Source organism: Pteropus vampyrus, unplaced genomic scaffold (genome assembly GCF_000151845.1).
Source record: "Pteropus vampyrus isolate Shadow unplaced genomic scaffold, Pvam_2.0 Scaffold126, whole genome shotgun sequence".
Taxonomy (NCBI): domain Eukaryota; kingdom Metazoa; phylum Chordata; class Mammalia; order Chiroptera; family Pteropodidae; genus Pteropus; species Pteropus vampyrus.
The window spans coordinates 566,792-579,468 of NW_011888907.1; the positions used below are offsets into that span (position 1 = coordinate 566,792).

The following is a 12,677-nucleotide window of genomic DNA, read 5'->3' on the forward strand; positions in this document are numbered from 1 at the left end:
GGTTATAAATTCTGTTCTGTCCACATACGGGCTTAGAGTACATCCTATAATTTACATCTGACTGTACTTTACTGGAAACTAAAGTTCAAAGGGGAATTAGAACCACGAATGGCTTTTCCTAGCCTACTGTGTACACTACAGGCACAGAAATCATTCTTCGAGCAAGCATTCTACACCAACTAGGAAACGTTTATTAATATAACACGTTCCTTACCACAGTAAATCAGAAGGCTTTATTCAACGATTCGGAATTTGGTAGAGGTTATTCGCAGCTTCGTGAAAAATCAATCACAAATAAAGATGTGTCATGGAAGCCAATGTGATGGGAATCTTTTAATGCTGATATTTCAGAACATTTTCACTACTGTTAATGTAAATAATTAATAATAAAATGAAAATTGATAATAAAAAAGCACCAAACTTAAGTACTTTTCTAAGGACTTGCTTATTTAAACTAGCTTATAAAGCTGGATTAATATTTCCAATAAAAAATATTACCATGAGCTAGATCAAGGCAGTTGTCAAGAAAAATTTTAATGTATGAACCGAGGAATACAAAATAGTTTCCTATTAGGTTAAGTAGAGCATAATTAGAAAAATGGATTTGCAGGACTAAATATAACACACCCTAAAACCAAATGGAAACAATGCTGAGATCTCTAATGTTTAGGTTTTATTTATTCTTTTAGTTACATTATTGAACCACCGATACTGAAAAAGCAATTTAATTTTTAAAAATCAGTTTTTCCAGAAAAGAAAAATCTAAATTTAATCTTTCTCCTGTTCATGCGATTTTCAAGAGAAGAGGGGAAAAATACTACATTATTTGGAGAATTACTACAAAATTTTAAAAGTGTGTGAATTTGGCAGCACGAGTTATTTCTTTTCAAAGGCTGTGTCTATAGGATACAACCAGACACTGGCTTCAGACAAGCTTGTTTTACTAACCTCAAGAAGTTATAAGGAACATGCCACTTGAAAGAATCTCCTATTCTGGAAGGATACAGTAGATCAAAAGACTTTTTCCCTTCCTTACTAGCATCTATAATTAAAGACCTAATCCTTTAAGAAAAAAAAAAAGTCTCCTTTATTGAATTAGTTATTTTCTTTCTCCTTAAAACCCACAAGGTTAACATTATGTTTTGTGAGGAATTTCCATCTAATTGGCTGGGGTGACATTCTTAAACTTTGATGCACTTACAAATAGCAAAGCGGCATTCGTGCCTTGTGTACCCAGGTCCTGCCACTCCCTCCACCCACCAACGGTGTCCAGTTCCTGAGTCCCTGCTGCCAGGGGGTGACGTGTAGGCCAAGCTGCAAGTACAGCACGGGAGGCAAAAAGGACAACCTTATTGGCAGTTGGCAGTCTTGGGAAGGTGAGGGGCAAATTCACCAGTCCACAATGGGTCCACAGCCAGCAGTGGCCGCACAGTGGTAGCAGACAGCAACTAATGCACCCAGGTTTCTTCCAAGGAGGGCCAGTTTAAGTTACACATTGGGGTCTGAGGGCACTCACCTGGGCAGCTGCAGTGCCCCACAGGTGTGGCAGTAGACACCAACGGAGACATTATCTTGGTAGACAATGATAACTGTTAGGTCAACATCTTTTTCCTTGAGGGCAAGTTCAAGACCAAGATATAAGTGGTCCACTTCATGGGCCCCAAGGGTGTGGCCCTAGACCTGAATGGACACATCACTGTGGTTGACAGTCAAAGCATCTTCACCTTCCAGCCCAATTGCAAGCTGGTTGGCCAACGTGGGGACAGTGGGGCCATTGATGGCTGGGCCTCATCTTGTGGCTGTGAACAAGAATGAGATTGAGGTGACGGATTTCCATAACCACTCAGTGAAGGTGTTCAGTGCCAGCTGAGAGTTCCTCTTCAAGTTTGGCTCCCATGGCAAGGGCAACGGGCAGTTCAGAGCCCCCGCGGATATAGCTGTGGCCTCCAACGGGAATATCCTGTAGCTGACCGGGCAGCAGCCACATGCAGGTATCCAGCAGCTCTAACTTCTTCCTGTCCTACATCAACACATCTGCAGAGCCAGTATAGGGCGCATAGGGCTTGGCATTGACCTCAGATGGCCATGTGGTGGTGGCTAATGCTGGTAGCCACCGCTTTAAGACCTATGCTACCTCCAGTAGCCGCACAGGGGCCTTGCCTGGCTCATAGAGGGTGGACATAGGGAGACTGGATAAGAGAGTCTTTAGACCTGGCAGCAATGAACGTGGATTTGGGTATACCCAGTGCCCTCCTGTTCCGCATATCCCAACCGCAGGGTTGCATCTTATTTGATTCTTGCTTTGCTGACTGGGCGGGCACGGACTATGGTCCCAAGGATGATACAGAACTTCGCCATGCCCCGCCTCCCAAACCTCTTGTCCCCTCAGTCTGCCTCCCACTGGGAACAATATAGTCTCTTACTCTAGGGCAGAAGCCCCTCTGGTTGTCTCCCTATCACCCCAAACACAGTGAGAGAGGCAGCAATAACCCTTCCTCCCATATCAAAGAAACACGTTCACACAAAAAAGGTGCCAAATGCAAGACACATTTCACATTTAGAAGTACTTCATCAAAAATTTGTCAGGGGCCTTCACTAAGGAATTTCCTGATGGCTTTCTGGTACATGCGTTTATTTGTAAAAAAAAAACTATGCGGATCATTGCCTAAGTTTATTCTTAGGCAAACTCTATGTTCTAAAGATCTATAAGAAAACCACAGATAAGAGAAAAAAAATCCAGAGCCCAGTGGAAAAAATAAGCACTTCTTGGTTTATGATTGCCAGAGTGAGAACACTTTGGGTTATTCCTTAACTATAATTGATGCTACCATCTCAGAATCCCACCCACTGCGAGGGTCAAAGATTGCTGTTGTACAGGAAGGGTAGTCTCTGTTAATTCCTCTCCTTCATTTAAAATAAACTCTGAATAGACATCTGGCAAGTAGGGCTTGTGATATTGGAAAGAAAAATGTTTTTTAGCTGGCAGCTCTAAACATACTTAGCTGAAGGCCGATAAGGGCCTATGGATCGTTTCCAACCACTGTTTTTTTGTGTGTTTTTTTTTCTACTTTAAATGGAATGTAATTCACTTTATTTTAGAAAGATGAAAAAGATTCACTTCCGCTGGCATTTGAACCTATCATTCTTCAGAAGTCTAGATTTTCGCACTAGATCATTCAGGGTTCAAAAATCTTTAAAACAGATGAGTGTTTTCCCACAAATCAAAATCTGTGTCCACATTTGACGTCTTTATTATTTTTTGAAATGAATTTTGTTCAAACCAGATCTTGGTATCACTGAATGGTAAGAAAGAGTATGCAGAAGCAACACGATAGAAGGTCATTTGCCTTCTGCCAAAAATGTCCTAATGGCTTAGTTGGTTAAGAGTATTACAAAGACAGGGCTAAGATCGAAGTTTTAATCTTCTTAATGACCTGTTTGTTTTGCTTAGCTCTGTTCCATGTGGGCCATAATCCCCTCTCAAAGTTTTGTTTCTAAATAAAGGAGGACCAGGTAACAAGGCATAAGCAAAAGGAACACCAAAGATAGGAAACTATGACAGGTACTGCCAGTGGGAAAGGAGCATGTTTACAAACATAGAACTTACAGGCACTTCATTTGGTCTTTTCATTCATTCCTTCTGGGTGGGAGGTGCTGACATCACAGAAAGAAACCAGATGTAGCTCCGCCAAGAAGGAGCTCAGGAAGTAAAGAACAGCAGCAATTATCATGCAAGTCCGATTAATAGGTGCGTGCAACGAGGCTCCGAGGTCGGATGGCTCTTCAGGGTGGCACAAGCCAAAGGATGGAGTGAATGTCACTTTGAACAACTCCAACAGGTAGTGGTCCAATAGAGTTAATGCAATTTGAATGACCAGCATGAGCCACTTAACACATTATTCTTGAGTTTAAAAAAATGGAAGGGCTGAGCAATAGGCATTGGGGAATCTCTACTGTATTCAATAGTAAGACCTTACTGCTCATTTTTATTGTCAAAAGAAAACAGCAGATCCCTGGCCCTATGACCAAACAGTAAGGAAAGCTTTAGAATTTTAAGTCTTATGACAAGACTTTTCCGTGTAAGACATAAAGGAGATGTGGTTTAAACGAACCAAGTATACTATTCAAGTTTCAAGTTGTGGATTTATACAAGGGAAAAGTGTGATGAAACTTCTTCTATCATACAACCTCTGTGAAGTCATGGTCCCCATAAAAAATAAATTAATTATTTAAAGTGAGCATGTTAGGATATTTAAAGCTGCTTCTAAAATCTCTTCAAATACAAGCTGGTCCAATAAAGCAAAGCTTTGTACGTCAGTGAGACGCCATCGCCACCTTGCGTTTAACAGCCTTCATTGCACTCACATTAATGCAAAGATCACGAGGGATTCAACAGTTACAGAATATAGCTTTATTTATAGATTCTTACAAATAAAACATTTAAAGTCCATATAACTTAAGTTATTTTCTTTTCTAATTTATCCTCATATCTCCTGAGTTATTTTTAAAAACACTGTGATGGAACTGCAGAACTGTAAAAGGAAATATGAACAATAAAAACCTAACCTCTTGCAAAAATCAGACAACTTTTCATTATTTAAGCAGATTTCCGGCATACGACCATCTCTTTGGAAAAGGACTTACTAAAAACAAGTCTTAGGATACCCATTCAGGGAAGCTTTCTTTTTTTAAACCCAGGGTGAAGGACCAATATAGGAAAGCCCCGAGTTGAAACTAGGCACAAAAGACCTTTGGGGGCAAAGATGAAAGGCAACCTGCAAGCCAGGGTGAGGGCGAGAAGCAGCAGAACCCTTGTTCCTGGTTCATGACACAGAATTTTCCAGCACATGACACAGAATTTTCTCATTATTGTTAATAAGAGCTGGTCCATTAGGGGAAAGGGGGGTGAAGAAGTCCTCAAAACTCACTATTCCTCAGACTTCTAATATGCACGAATGCTTAAAACAGCGAATCTAACTCTTAAAAGTCCAAAAGAAATGGTCACATTTTCAACTCATGAGCCAATGGCAACATCACATCAGTTGCACGATTTGAGTGTTTCTAACCTCCTAAGCCCAGCCAGCACTGGCCTCTGCACTAGTTTAAAGAGAATTTCCCTTTGAGGCAGCTGTCTATGAAAGGAAGGTTCTTAATACTGACGTGCAGGAAAGGGAAAAGCACCCTACTACTTCATATTTTATTTTTTAATTTGTTAAAGATTACATTTTTGAGTTCTTCTAAATCTAGAAACCCACTAACTCTAATAGCATTTTACTCCAAGAATAATAGTATTCGTAAGGAATGACGGATCTACAGGGAATGCTAAAATTATAAATTTAATACATCAATGTGAATTAAGGAAAGCAAAATCTTCTAAAGTCTTGAAGTTTGAGTGTTATTTTCTGCTAGCTCCTGAAAGCAATTTGGGAAAAATAAAACAGAAAAGACAGAACTGTTTTAAAACAGTAACAATAACAATAATAATATAATAAAAAGTTAGATTCCAACATTCAAGGAATTGGTTCTTTGGTAAAACTGGACCATAATCCTATCAGGAGTCAGTCCTGATATTTAATCTAGATTCTTGAAAACTATTTTCCTCCTTCAGCCCATTCATTCTCAAATCTATCAAAGTCGACAGGCAAGGGAAGGAGAATTTACAAAGCATCATCAGCAGTTTTCCTGCTCATGTTCTTTTCAAGAATATTCCTGGTTTCAGGGATGCTTCCCAAGAAGAAGAAGAAGAAGAAGAAAAAGAAGAAGAAGAAAAAAAAAACAAAATAGAGGCTGCTTTTTAATTACTGTATAGTGGAAAGTTTTTCTGGGTAAGAAGAGAAAAACACACAGGTGTTGGCAATGAACCAGCACTCGTCAGTCATGCACACAAATCAGTTTGCCAATACAGCCCCTGGGCTGCAACTGTGGGCACCACTAAGAAAGGCTTCTGGAGAGACTGGCTCCCCAAAGTGGCTAAAGAATCTTGCATTATCAATATGATAATAATAAGTCAATTCACCTAGTGAACCTGGAGATTAGCTCCCCTCTGAGCCAGAGTTCCAAGGAGAGGGCTCCACAGTGCCCGAGGCCAGCCTACAGTCTCACAGACAAACCTATCAATCCATTCTCTGAACAGAGTTAGAGCAGTTAATATTCAATGCAATACAGGATTCGCCCTTTCTTGTTTGGGGTAAAGGAAGAAGGTGGTAACCTAGACAGCGCTGTCTTTAAACCCACTCACAGCATAATCAGCAGGACTTCTGTTCTGCAAGCATCTTCAGAGCTCAACCCAAGTTCTGGACCTTACGTCTCAGAGTTCTATTATTCAGACTTTTACTTAGGCAATCAGCAAATCCTGAGTGTTGCCTGCACTGATTCCTTTTCTGATTACCCTTGTCAAAAAGAGCACGAGTTGCACTCTGGTTCCACAAGTCGACTTGCCACTTTGCAGCAGACCTGTTGGCCAGGGGAGGTAAATTTGTGCAGTCTCCCCTCTGATATCGGCATCGTCAATGTGCTCAAAATGTGCTTCTAGCAAGGCAGCTATAAAGTCTCAGAAGATGGGAGTGGGGAAAAGGAGGTGGAAAGCACAGCCAAACCAGTTGATTTTCTGCAGGTCGTCCTTCTCTGCCCTCCATTCTTGTTAGTGTTAATTCGGAAGGAAGGAGAAGTCCAGACTACTGAACCTACATGCTAGCCGGCTCTCCCGGACGGCCGGGAAACACCAGGTGCGGGCACGAGAAACCGCCAGGACAGGAAACACGCCATCGGCTCTACTTCCCCTCTTTCAGGATGAGCTCGCCTCCACTCTCGCCCTACTCATCTGTTCCGACTTTCAGTTCCCTTTGAGAGAAGGGGCAACTGAACAGACTGAAAAAATAGGAGGGATCCTGTCTCCTGTACCTGTTCTCTAAAAACTAGGTGAATCCGCTTAAAAATGGTTCATCTCGAGGTCCAGGATACACATTTAGATTCATGGGCCCTAAACTATAGATTTACCTCCTGATAGTTCTAACCGGGCTATGACTGCTGACTTTATTTTCGCATTGTGGGGCAAAGGAATCGAAATCTCTCAGCACTGGTTCAAAGAGGAAGAGGCCAGGGTAACCGGAGGAAAAAGTTGAACTTGTCTTCTAAGCTGCATTCGGGTCTCAGAGTCGATCTGAGAAGGAGGGAGAGGAAAGGGAGGGGTGCTGCCTGGAGACCGTTGCCAGGGCAGCTTATTACTAGGAGAGAGCATTTTCAAAACAGCTGACATTTAAGTGCAGAAATACAGTCCGTGTCACAGTTTTTAGTATAACTGACTTGCTCGAGGCACTCCACGGATGACGAGTCCTCGGGCCAGGGATCAGGCGGCCAAGGGCCCGATTTGCGACCGCGCAGGCTCCTGCGGGGCTGTCCCTACCCGATCTGGATCTGCCCCGAATACATGGTGAGGACCAGCATGATGGTGAAGCCAGTCAAGAGGCCCAGGTTCTGGATGATAAAAGGGACGAAGGTGCTGCCCTTGCTTTCATCCTCCTGGGAGACTTCATTCATCTCGGGGAACTGAGGAAGAAGAGAAAAAGCGAGAGAGCTGCAGTTCCTCTCCTAACCGTGTCAGCCCAGGAGAATTCAGTGCAATGTAGATGCTACATCGAATAACTGCTATCACATTTATTATATTAACATTTATATTAAAATGGTAACGTAATTAGTCTACAACATATGACTATTATGATAGTTAATATTATTACTGGGGTGAGAATTACATAATATATAATTAAGATATATGTGTGTGTGTGTGTGTGTGTGTGTGTGTGTGTATAAATTGGTTTACAAAGAAAATTAACAGCAACAGCCTCTAGAACTTGATTAGAGCCTTTCTTTAATCAAGGTGGTCACCACTACAGCTGAGCCCTGAACGACATGGGGGTTAGGGGTGCTGACCCCTGTGCAGTCAAAAATGCACGTGCAACTTCTGACTCCCCCAAAACTTAGCTGTCCCTCAGGATCCATGCGGAACTGGTTCCAGGACCCAGCCGTGGATACCAAAATCCACAGGTGCTCAGGTTCCCCATACAAAATGGTTTAGGTCAATGCATTCGGTAGGCCCTCTGCATCCGTGGATTGAAAACAGTAAAGGTGTTTACTGAAAAAAAAAAAAAAATCCACAGACATGTAGACCTATGGAGTTAAAACCCTTGCTGTCGAAGGGTCAACTGCACGTCACAACTACTGAGGTAAAGCAAAGTGCTGTACGTGCACGCAGCCCTGGACGTGTTTAGATGCTGGTTAAAAATAACCGCTTTGACAAAAATAAACTTTTTATTGGAATCCTTAAAAACACTTAAAAAGATATTTCTGCTACCAAAATGTTACTGTGACCTCTTTGGGAAATTGAGCAACTGTGTTAAGGGGCCGGAGATCGGAGCTATGACTCAGGGCCTTTCGCCGCTCGCCAGCAGGCCAGGTGACAGTAAGGAGACCTTCCAATTCCAGTACTGCAAGAAGGTATCCTACCCACTGGGAGGGCTCCCCACCACAGACTCTAAAATGTTCCCATGGGTGAGGCTGGACCATGGTCTACTGTCATCATCTCATCAAAAATATGATTTTCAAAGGCTACAGAAAATAATTCATGTAAACATACCAAAGAACATGTCATGCCAACAAACGAGGTTACTTATACAAAAGACATGACAGATCAGGTATTTCACAAGCAAACTCAAGATCGATTAAATGGTTACATCAAATGTTAGCGGGTCCAGTACAATGTATACCTCCAGCCACTGGTGATAATGCTTTCCACTGATCTATACTTATTCTATAAAACTTAAGTATTTAAAAGTAAGGACCCTGGAGCTGAATTTACTAATCATTTTCTTTGATGACATATGCTAATAGGAACGTAAGCTTTTCCTTCTTTAAAATCTAATGTCCCCTTAAAAATCACCAAATTATACACCTGAAGTAGGTGAATCGTGTGGTATGTGAATGATTCCTCAATAAAGCTGTTTATCAAAAACAAACTAATATCTCCTTAGCTGTCCTCCCGTCCAGTGACTTTTTTAATAACCTGGTCTAGTTCGTCTACATGGCATAAACTACGGAACACTTACCATATCGGCCAGGGAAATATACAAGAACATTCCTCCAGCCAGCGCGAAGATCCAGTTGGCAGAGAAGTGGCTGCCGGCCAGGATGCCAAAGCCCAGACCCACGTAGCAGCAGCAGGCGGAAAGGAAGTTGAAGAAGAGCGCTTGCTGGAGGCTCATGCCAGCATTGAGCAGGATGACAAAGTCTCCTACAGCGGCAGAGAGAACAGAGGGGAGGGTGTGGGCGGAAGAGTCACGCTAGGTCGTGGGACAGAGAGCACGATGAGGACAGACTGCTTAAACTGGATAAAGTCTGCGTGAAAATCAAGACCACCCCAGACGTGAGATCGCAGTGACAAGACCAAGGCACCCTTCATCTTCACGTCCAGGAGCTGTCCCTGTTTGCAAACCTGGCCATGTACGTCTAGCCGAGAGGCGACAAATGATGTAAAATAGACAACCAGCAGGCAATGGTGTCATTTCTCTTCTGATTGACGGCGAAATGGGAGGAGCTTCCTTCCTCGTAACCATAATAAATTGTATTTTTAGGAAACAAAACTGAGACTGAGAGAAGTTAAGCAATTTGCCCAAAGCCACAAGCCAATAAATGGCAAAGCCAGGACGTGACCTTGAGTCTCTGAGCCTCTGAAGTCTAAGCTTTTCACATTCCCTCCAAAAAAACTAAAGGCCTCCCAACAACCCGTGGCTCCTCCACTTCTCCCGCCCAGCAGACCTCTAACATGCACCTCGGCCTCTGAGAGGTTAGTAAGATACGAGAAGACTTACGTTGAGCACTTAGGACAGTGTTTGGGACATAGGCAGTCCCTTTCACTATTCTCCTCCCTTCTACCCTCATGACATATCTACGAGGCAGGTCCTGTTGTCAACCCCATTGTACAGGTGAGGAAACCGAGCCACAGGAGATGGAGGTGAGGGAAGACAGATATCCCTGTAAAAACCTCCATCATTTTCGATGATCGATTTTCAATTCATTTAACTAAAACGTTAGCGGTTAGATTTCACATCGCATAGAGAATGTATGTATTCATTATGATAAGTGTTTTGAAGTGGGGGGAGGGGTCAGCTACATGAAGGCTGCTGGTGCCAGAAACCCAGGCAACGGAGCGGAACGGGGTTGCGGGGGCCGTGCGCACTCACCCAGCTCGTGTGGGAACTCCTCACAGAGGATGGCCACCGAGGTGCTGATGCCTTGAAAGACAGACACAGTGAAGGAGGCCCCAATGGCCAGGCCGTCGATAAAATTGTGGAGGCCATCGCTCAGGGTGATCATCCAGGCCAGAGTGCCGATATCCGAGTAGCGGACGCCTTTCAGCCAGTAGCAGGCACTTTGGGAAGCCTGCAGGTCCTAGAAGAAATCCCAACCCCACGGCCCCCTGGTCAGAGGGGGGGACAATGGACCTGCAAGGTAGGCCTGAGTCATCGAGGCCATTACCGCTTACAGGCCCCCAACCCAGCAGCGGGTGGCCCACAGACCTGGACAGAGAGTGAGCCCACGATGACCTTCCCGTCCATCACGGAGGCCTTGCCGTCCAGCTCGCCACTGCAGTGCTGAGGGATCATGTGGTCCAGGTCCCCATTCTGTAGCTTCTCCGTCACCCCCTCCTCCTGGTCCTTCCTGGATGGAAGCGTCTCGGAGGTATAATGGCTATGTCCGTGATGATGCTGGAGGGACCACAGGGAGCGCTCAGCGTGACACTCGCCAAGCCACGAGGCCTCCTGAGTGTCCAATCTAAGCCGGGGCCCCAACTCTGGGAAGGCCCCGTTCCCACTCCCAGAACAAACACAGCCCGATGACACACGCAGAAACAGAGGGCCAGGTGCCAGAGAGCCGAACCAAGGTGAATGTGAGGGCCTGGCTCAGAGGGGATCGGGGGAGTGGACACTGCAGCGGTGGCCACAGGATCCACAAGCGCTCCAGCAAGGTGGCACCGCTCAAAATACTTAGAGCTCCTCTTTTCCAATAGCTAATTGTAGTCGATTCGGCAACTGTTTTGGGGATAACTACACACCAGGCACTAAAGGCATCTTTCTGGAACTATGCTACAACAATCAGCCCTATTTCTTTGCGGTCACACTTCATACACAGTGCATGTCCAGCCCCTTCTTTGTGTCCTAAAGGCATAAAAGTATGTTAAAGAAATAAAAGAGGGGATAAATTACTGCCTAGTAAAAGGCAGCACAGGCCAGAGACCAGGTTTCTGGTCCGCCCTCGCCCCCTGCTGGTGTCCTCATGAGGCGAAATGGGGTGTCTACTCATGGAATGGGTGGGCTTCACCCCTCCCAAGCCCACTGTAAGGGTGCCGAGGTGACATCACCACTGCAACACACAAACAAGCCAGACACAGAAACAAGCCCCACAAAGAACTACCTCACCAACAAACAACTGGGCCTCACCTCATTTTTCTGCTTAAGGAGCATCTTTAAGATCTTCTCTGTGAAAAAGAAAAGATAGAAGCCCCCAAACACCACTGCGGACTTGGAGACGTAATAATCCTCCAGGGGGTTGAAACCAAAAGCCTGTGGACCCAGGAAAAGAAAGTGAGTTTAAGAAAAAGAAAAAAATCGCCCCCGGTCCCCTCTCATCGCTTAACCACTTCCTTGATTGTATGAAGGAGAGCGACGTGCCCACTGGGGTAACTGCCATCTACCCGCTCCTGCGAAAGCCAACCCCTGATGCTTCCCGAACGTCCCCTCGCTAGCTTATTTTCTGATGCAAAAGACAGATCATCTTGAGAACTGGACTGTCAGGAAAAACAGCCTGGATGTGGTTTTCTACTTTTTAATGAGGATCGTCTCCACTTCTCTTGGTGCTTTGCTACAAGGGCAGACTCTTCTGGCACACTCGACATTTAAAGAGAAGACGCTGTGTTTATTTTCATTGTTATCGTATGTCCCTGGCCGATCTGCCTGTCAGCACTAAGGGAGGCGGTGTAATTACACTTTCCAAAATGGGAAATCCACTCCTCGGTTAAATACTAGGAATTGCAGCGTCTCCCTGACCGCAGACCTCCGGTGTCCACAAAGCCCAGGAAGCAGACCGTGTAACTGCATGTGTCAATCGTGGGGGTTTTGTTCCGAGTTCTTTTTGGAAACTCTTATTATGGGGGAAAAAACAGAAGAATCCGCTGGAAAGCAGACAGTAGAAATCAGGAGAATTCCACTTTCGGGGATGCTCCTGACTTGTGGGGGGCCTTGGGAGTGCCTGGTGACCTGCTCCTCAGTTTTCTTACAGGAAACTGCCCTCTTGAATGAAACCTAGCCTTCTCATGAATAAGGCCCAAGATAAAAGCGATTATAAGTCCCAAGAACTCTGGGCTATTTAAAAGGTCAGTTTTTCCTTTCTGTTTTAAAGGGACAAAATGCCACCTCTACCTACTAGTGTAGTTTTCTAAGAGACATAAAGATCAAATTCTAGAGTAGAAACAACACATTCAGGTCGACTTTCCAGGACAGTCAAATCATCTCAGGGAAAAAGATTGAAATGAAAACAGGCGACGAACTGTTCTCCACCAGAAGCCGTGACGGATGGGCACGGGACAAGGGCACGGCTTCTGAAATTATAAACTTGGCCTCTGGGATATG

General features: G+C 44.4%; 1 protein-coding gene across 2 annotated transcripts in view; it reads right to left on the minus strand.

Annotated features, from left to right (window-relative positions):
• Window positions 1–4,388: 4,388 nt before the first annotated feature.
• Window positions 4,389–12,677, minus strand: part of SLC39A14 (solute carrier family 39 member 14) — a 41,508-nt gene continuing 33,219 nt past the window's right edge. For both annotated transcript variants that reach the window (XM_011366658.2, XM_011366659.2), the window contains exons 5-9: window positions 11,490–11,612; window positions 10,569–10,757; window positions 10,233–10,440; window positions 9,099–9,283; window positions 4,389–7,545 (exon numbers count right to left, since the gene is read on the minus strand). In XM_011366658.2, the coding sequence (XP_011364960.1) occupies window positions 7,399–7,545; window positions 9,099–9,283; window positions 10,233–10,440; window positions 10,569–10,757; window positions 11,490–11,612 (852 nt within the window). In that variant the 3' untranslated portion in view covers window positions 4,389–7,398. The remainder of the gene's footprint in view (window positions 7,546–9,098; window positions 9,284–10,232; window positions 10,441–10,568; window positions 10,758–11,489; window positions 11,613–12,677) is intronic.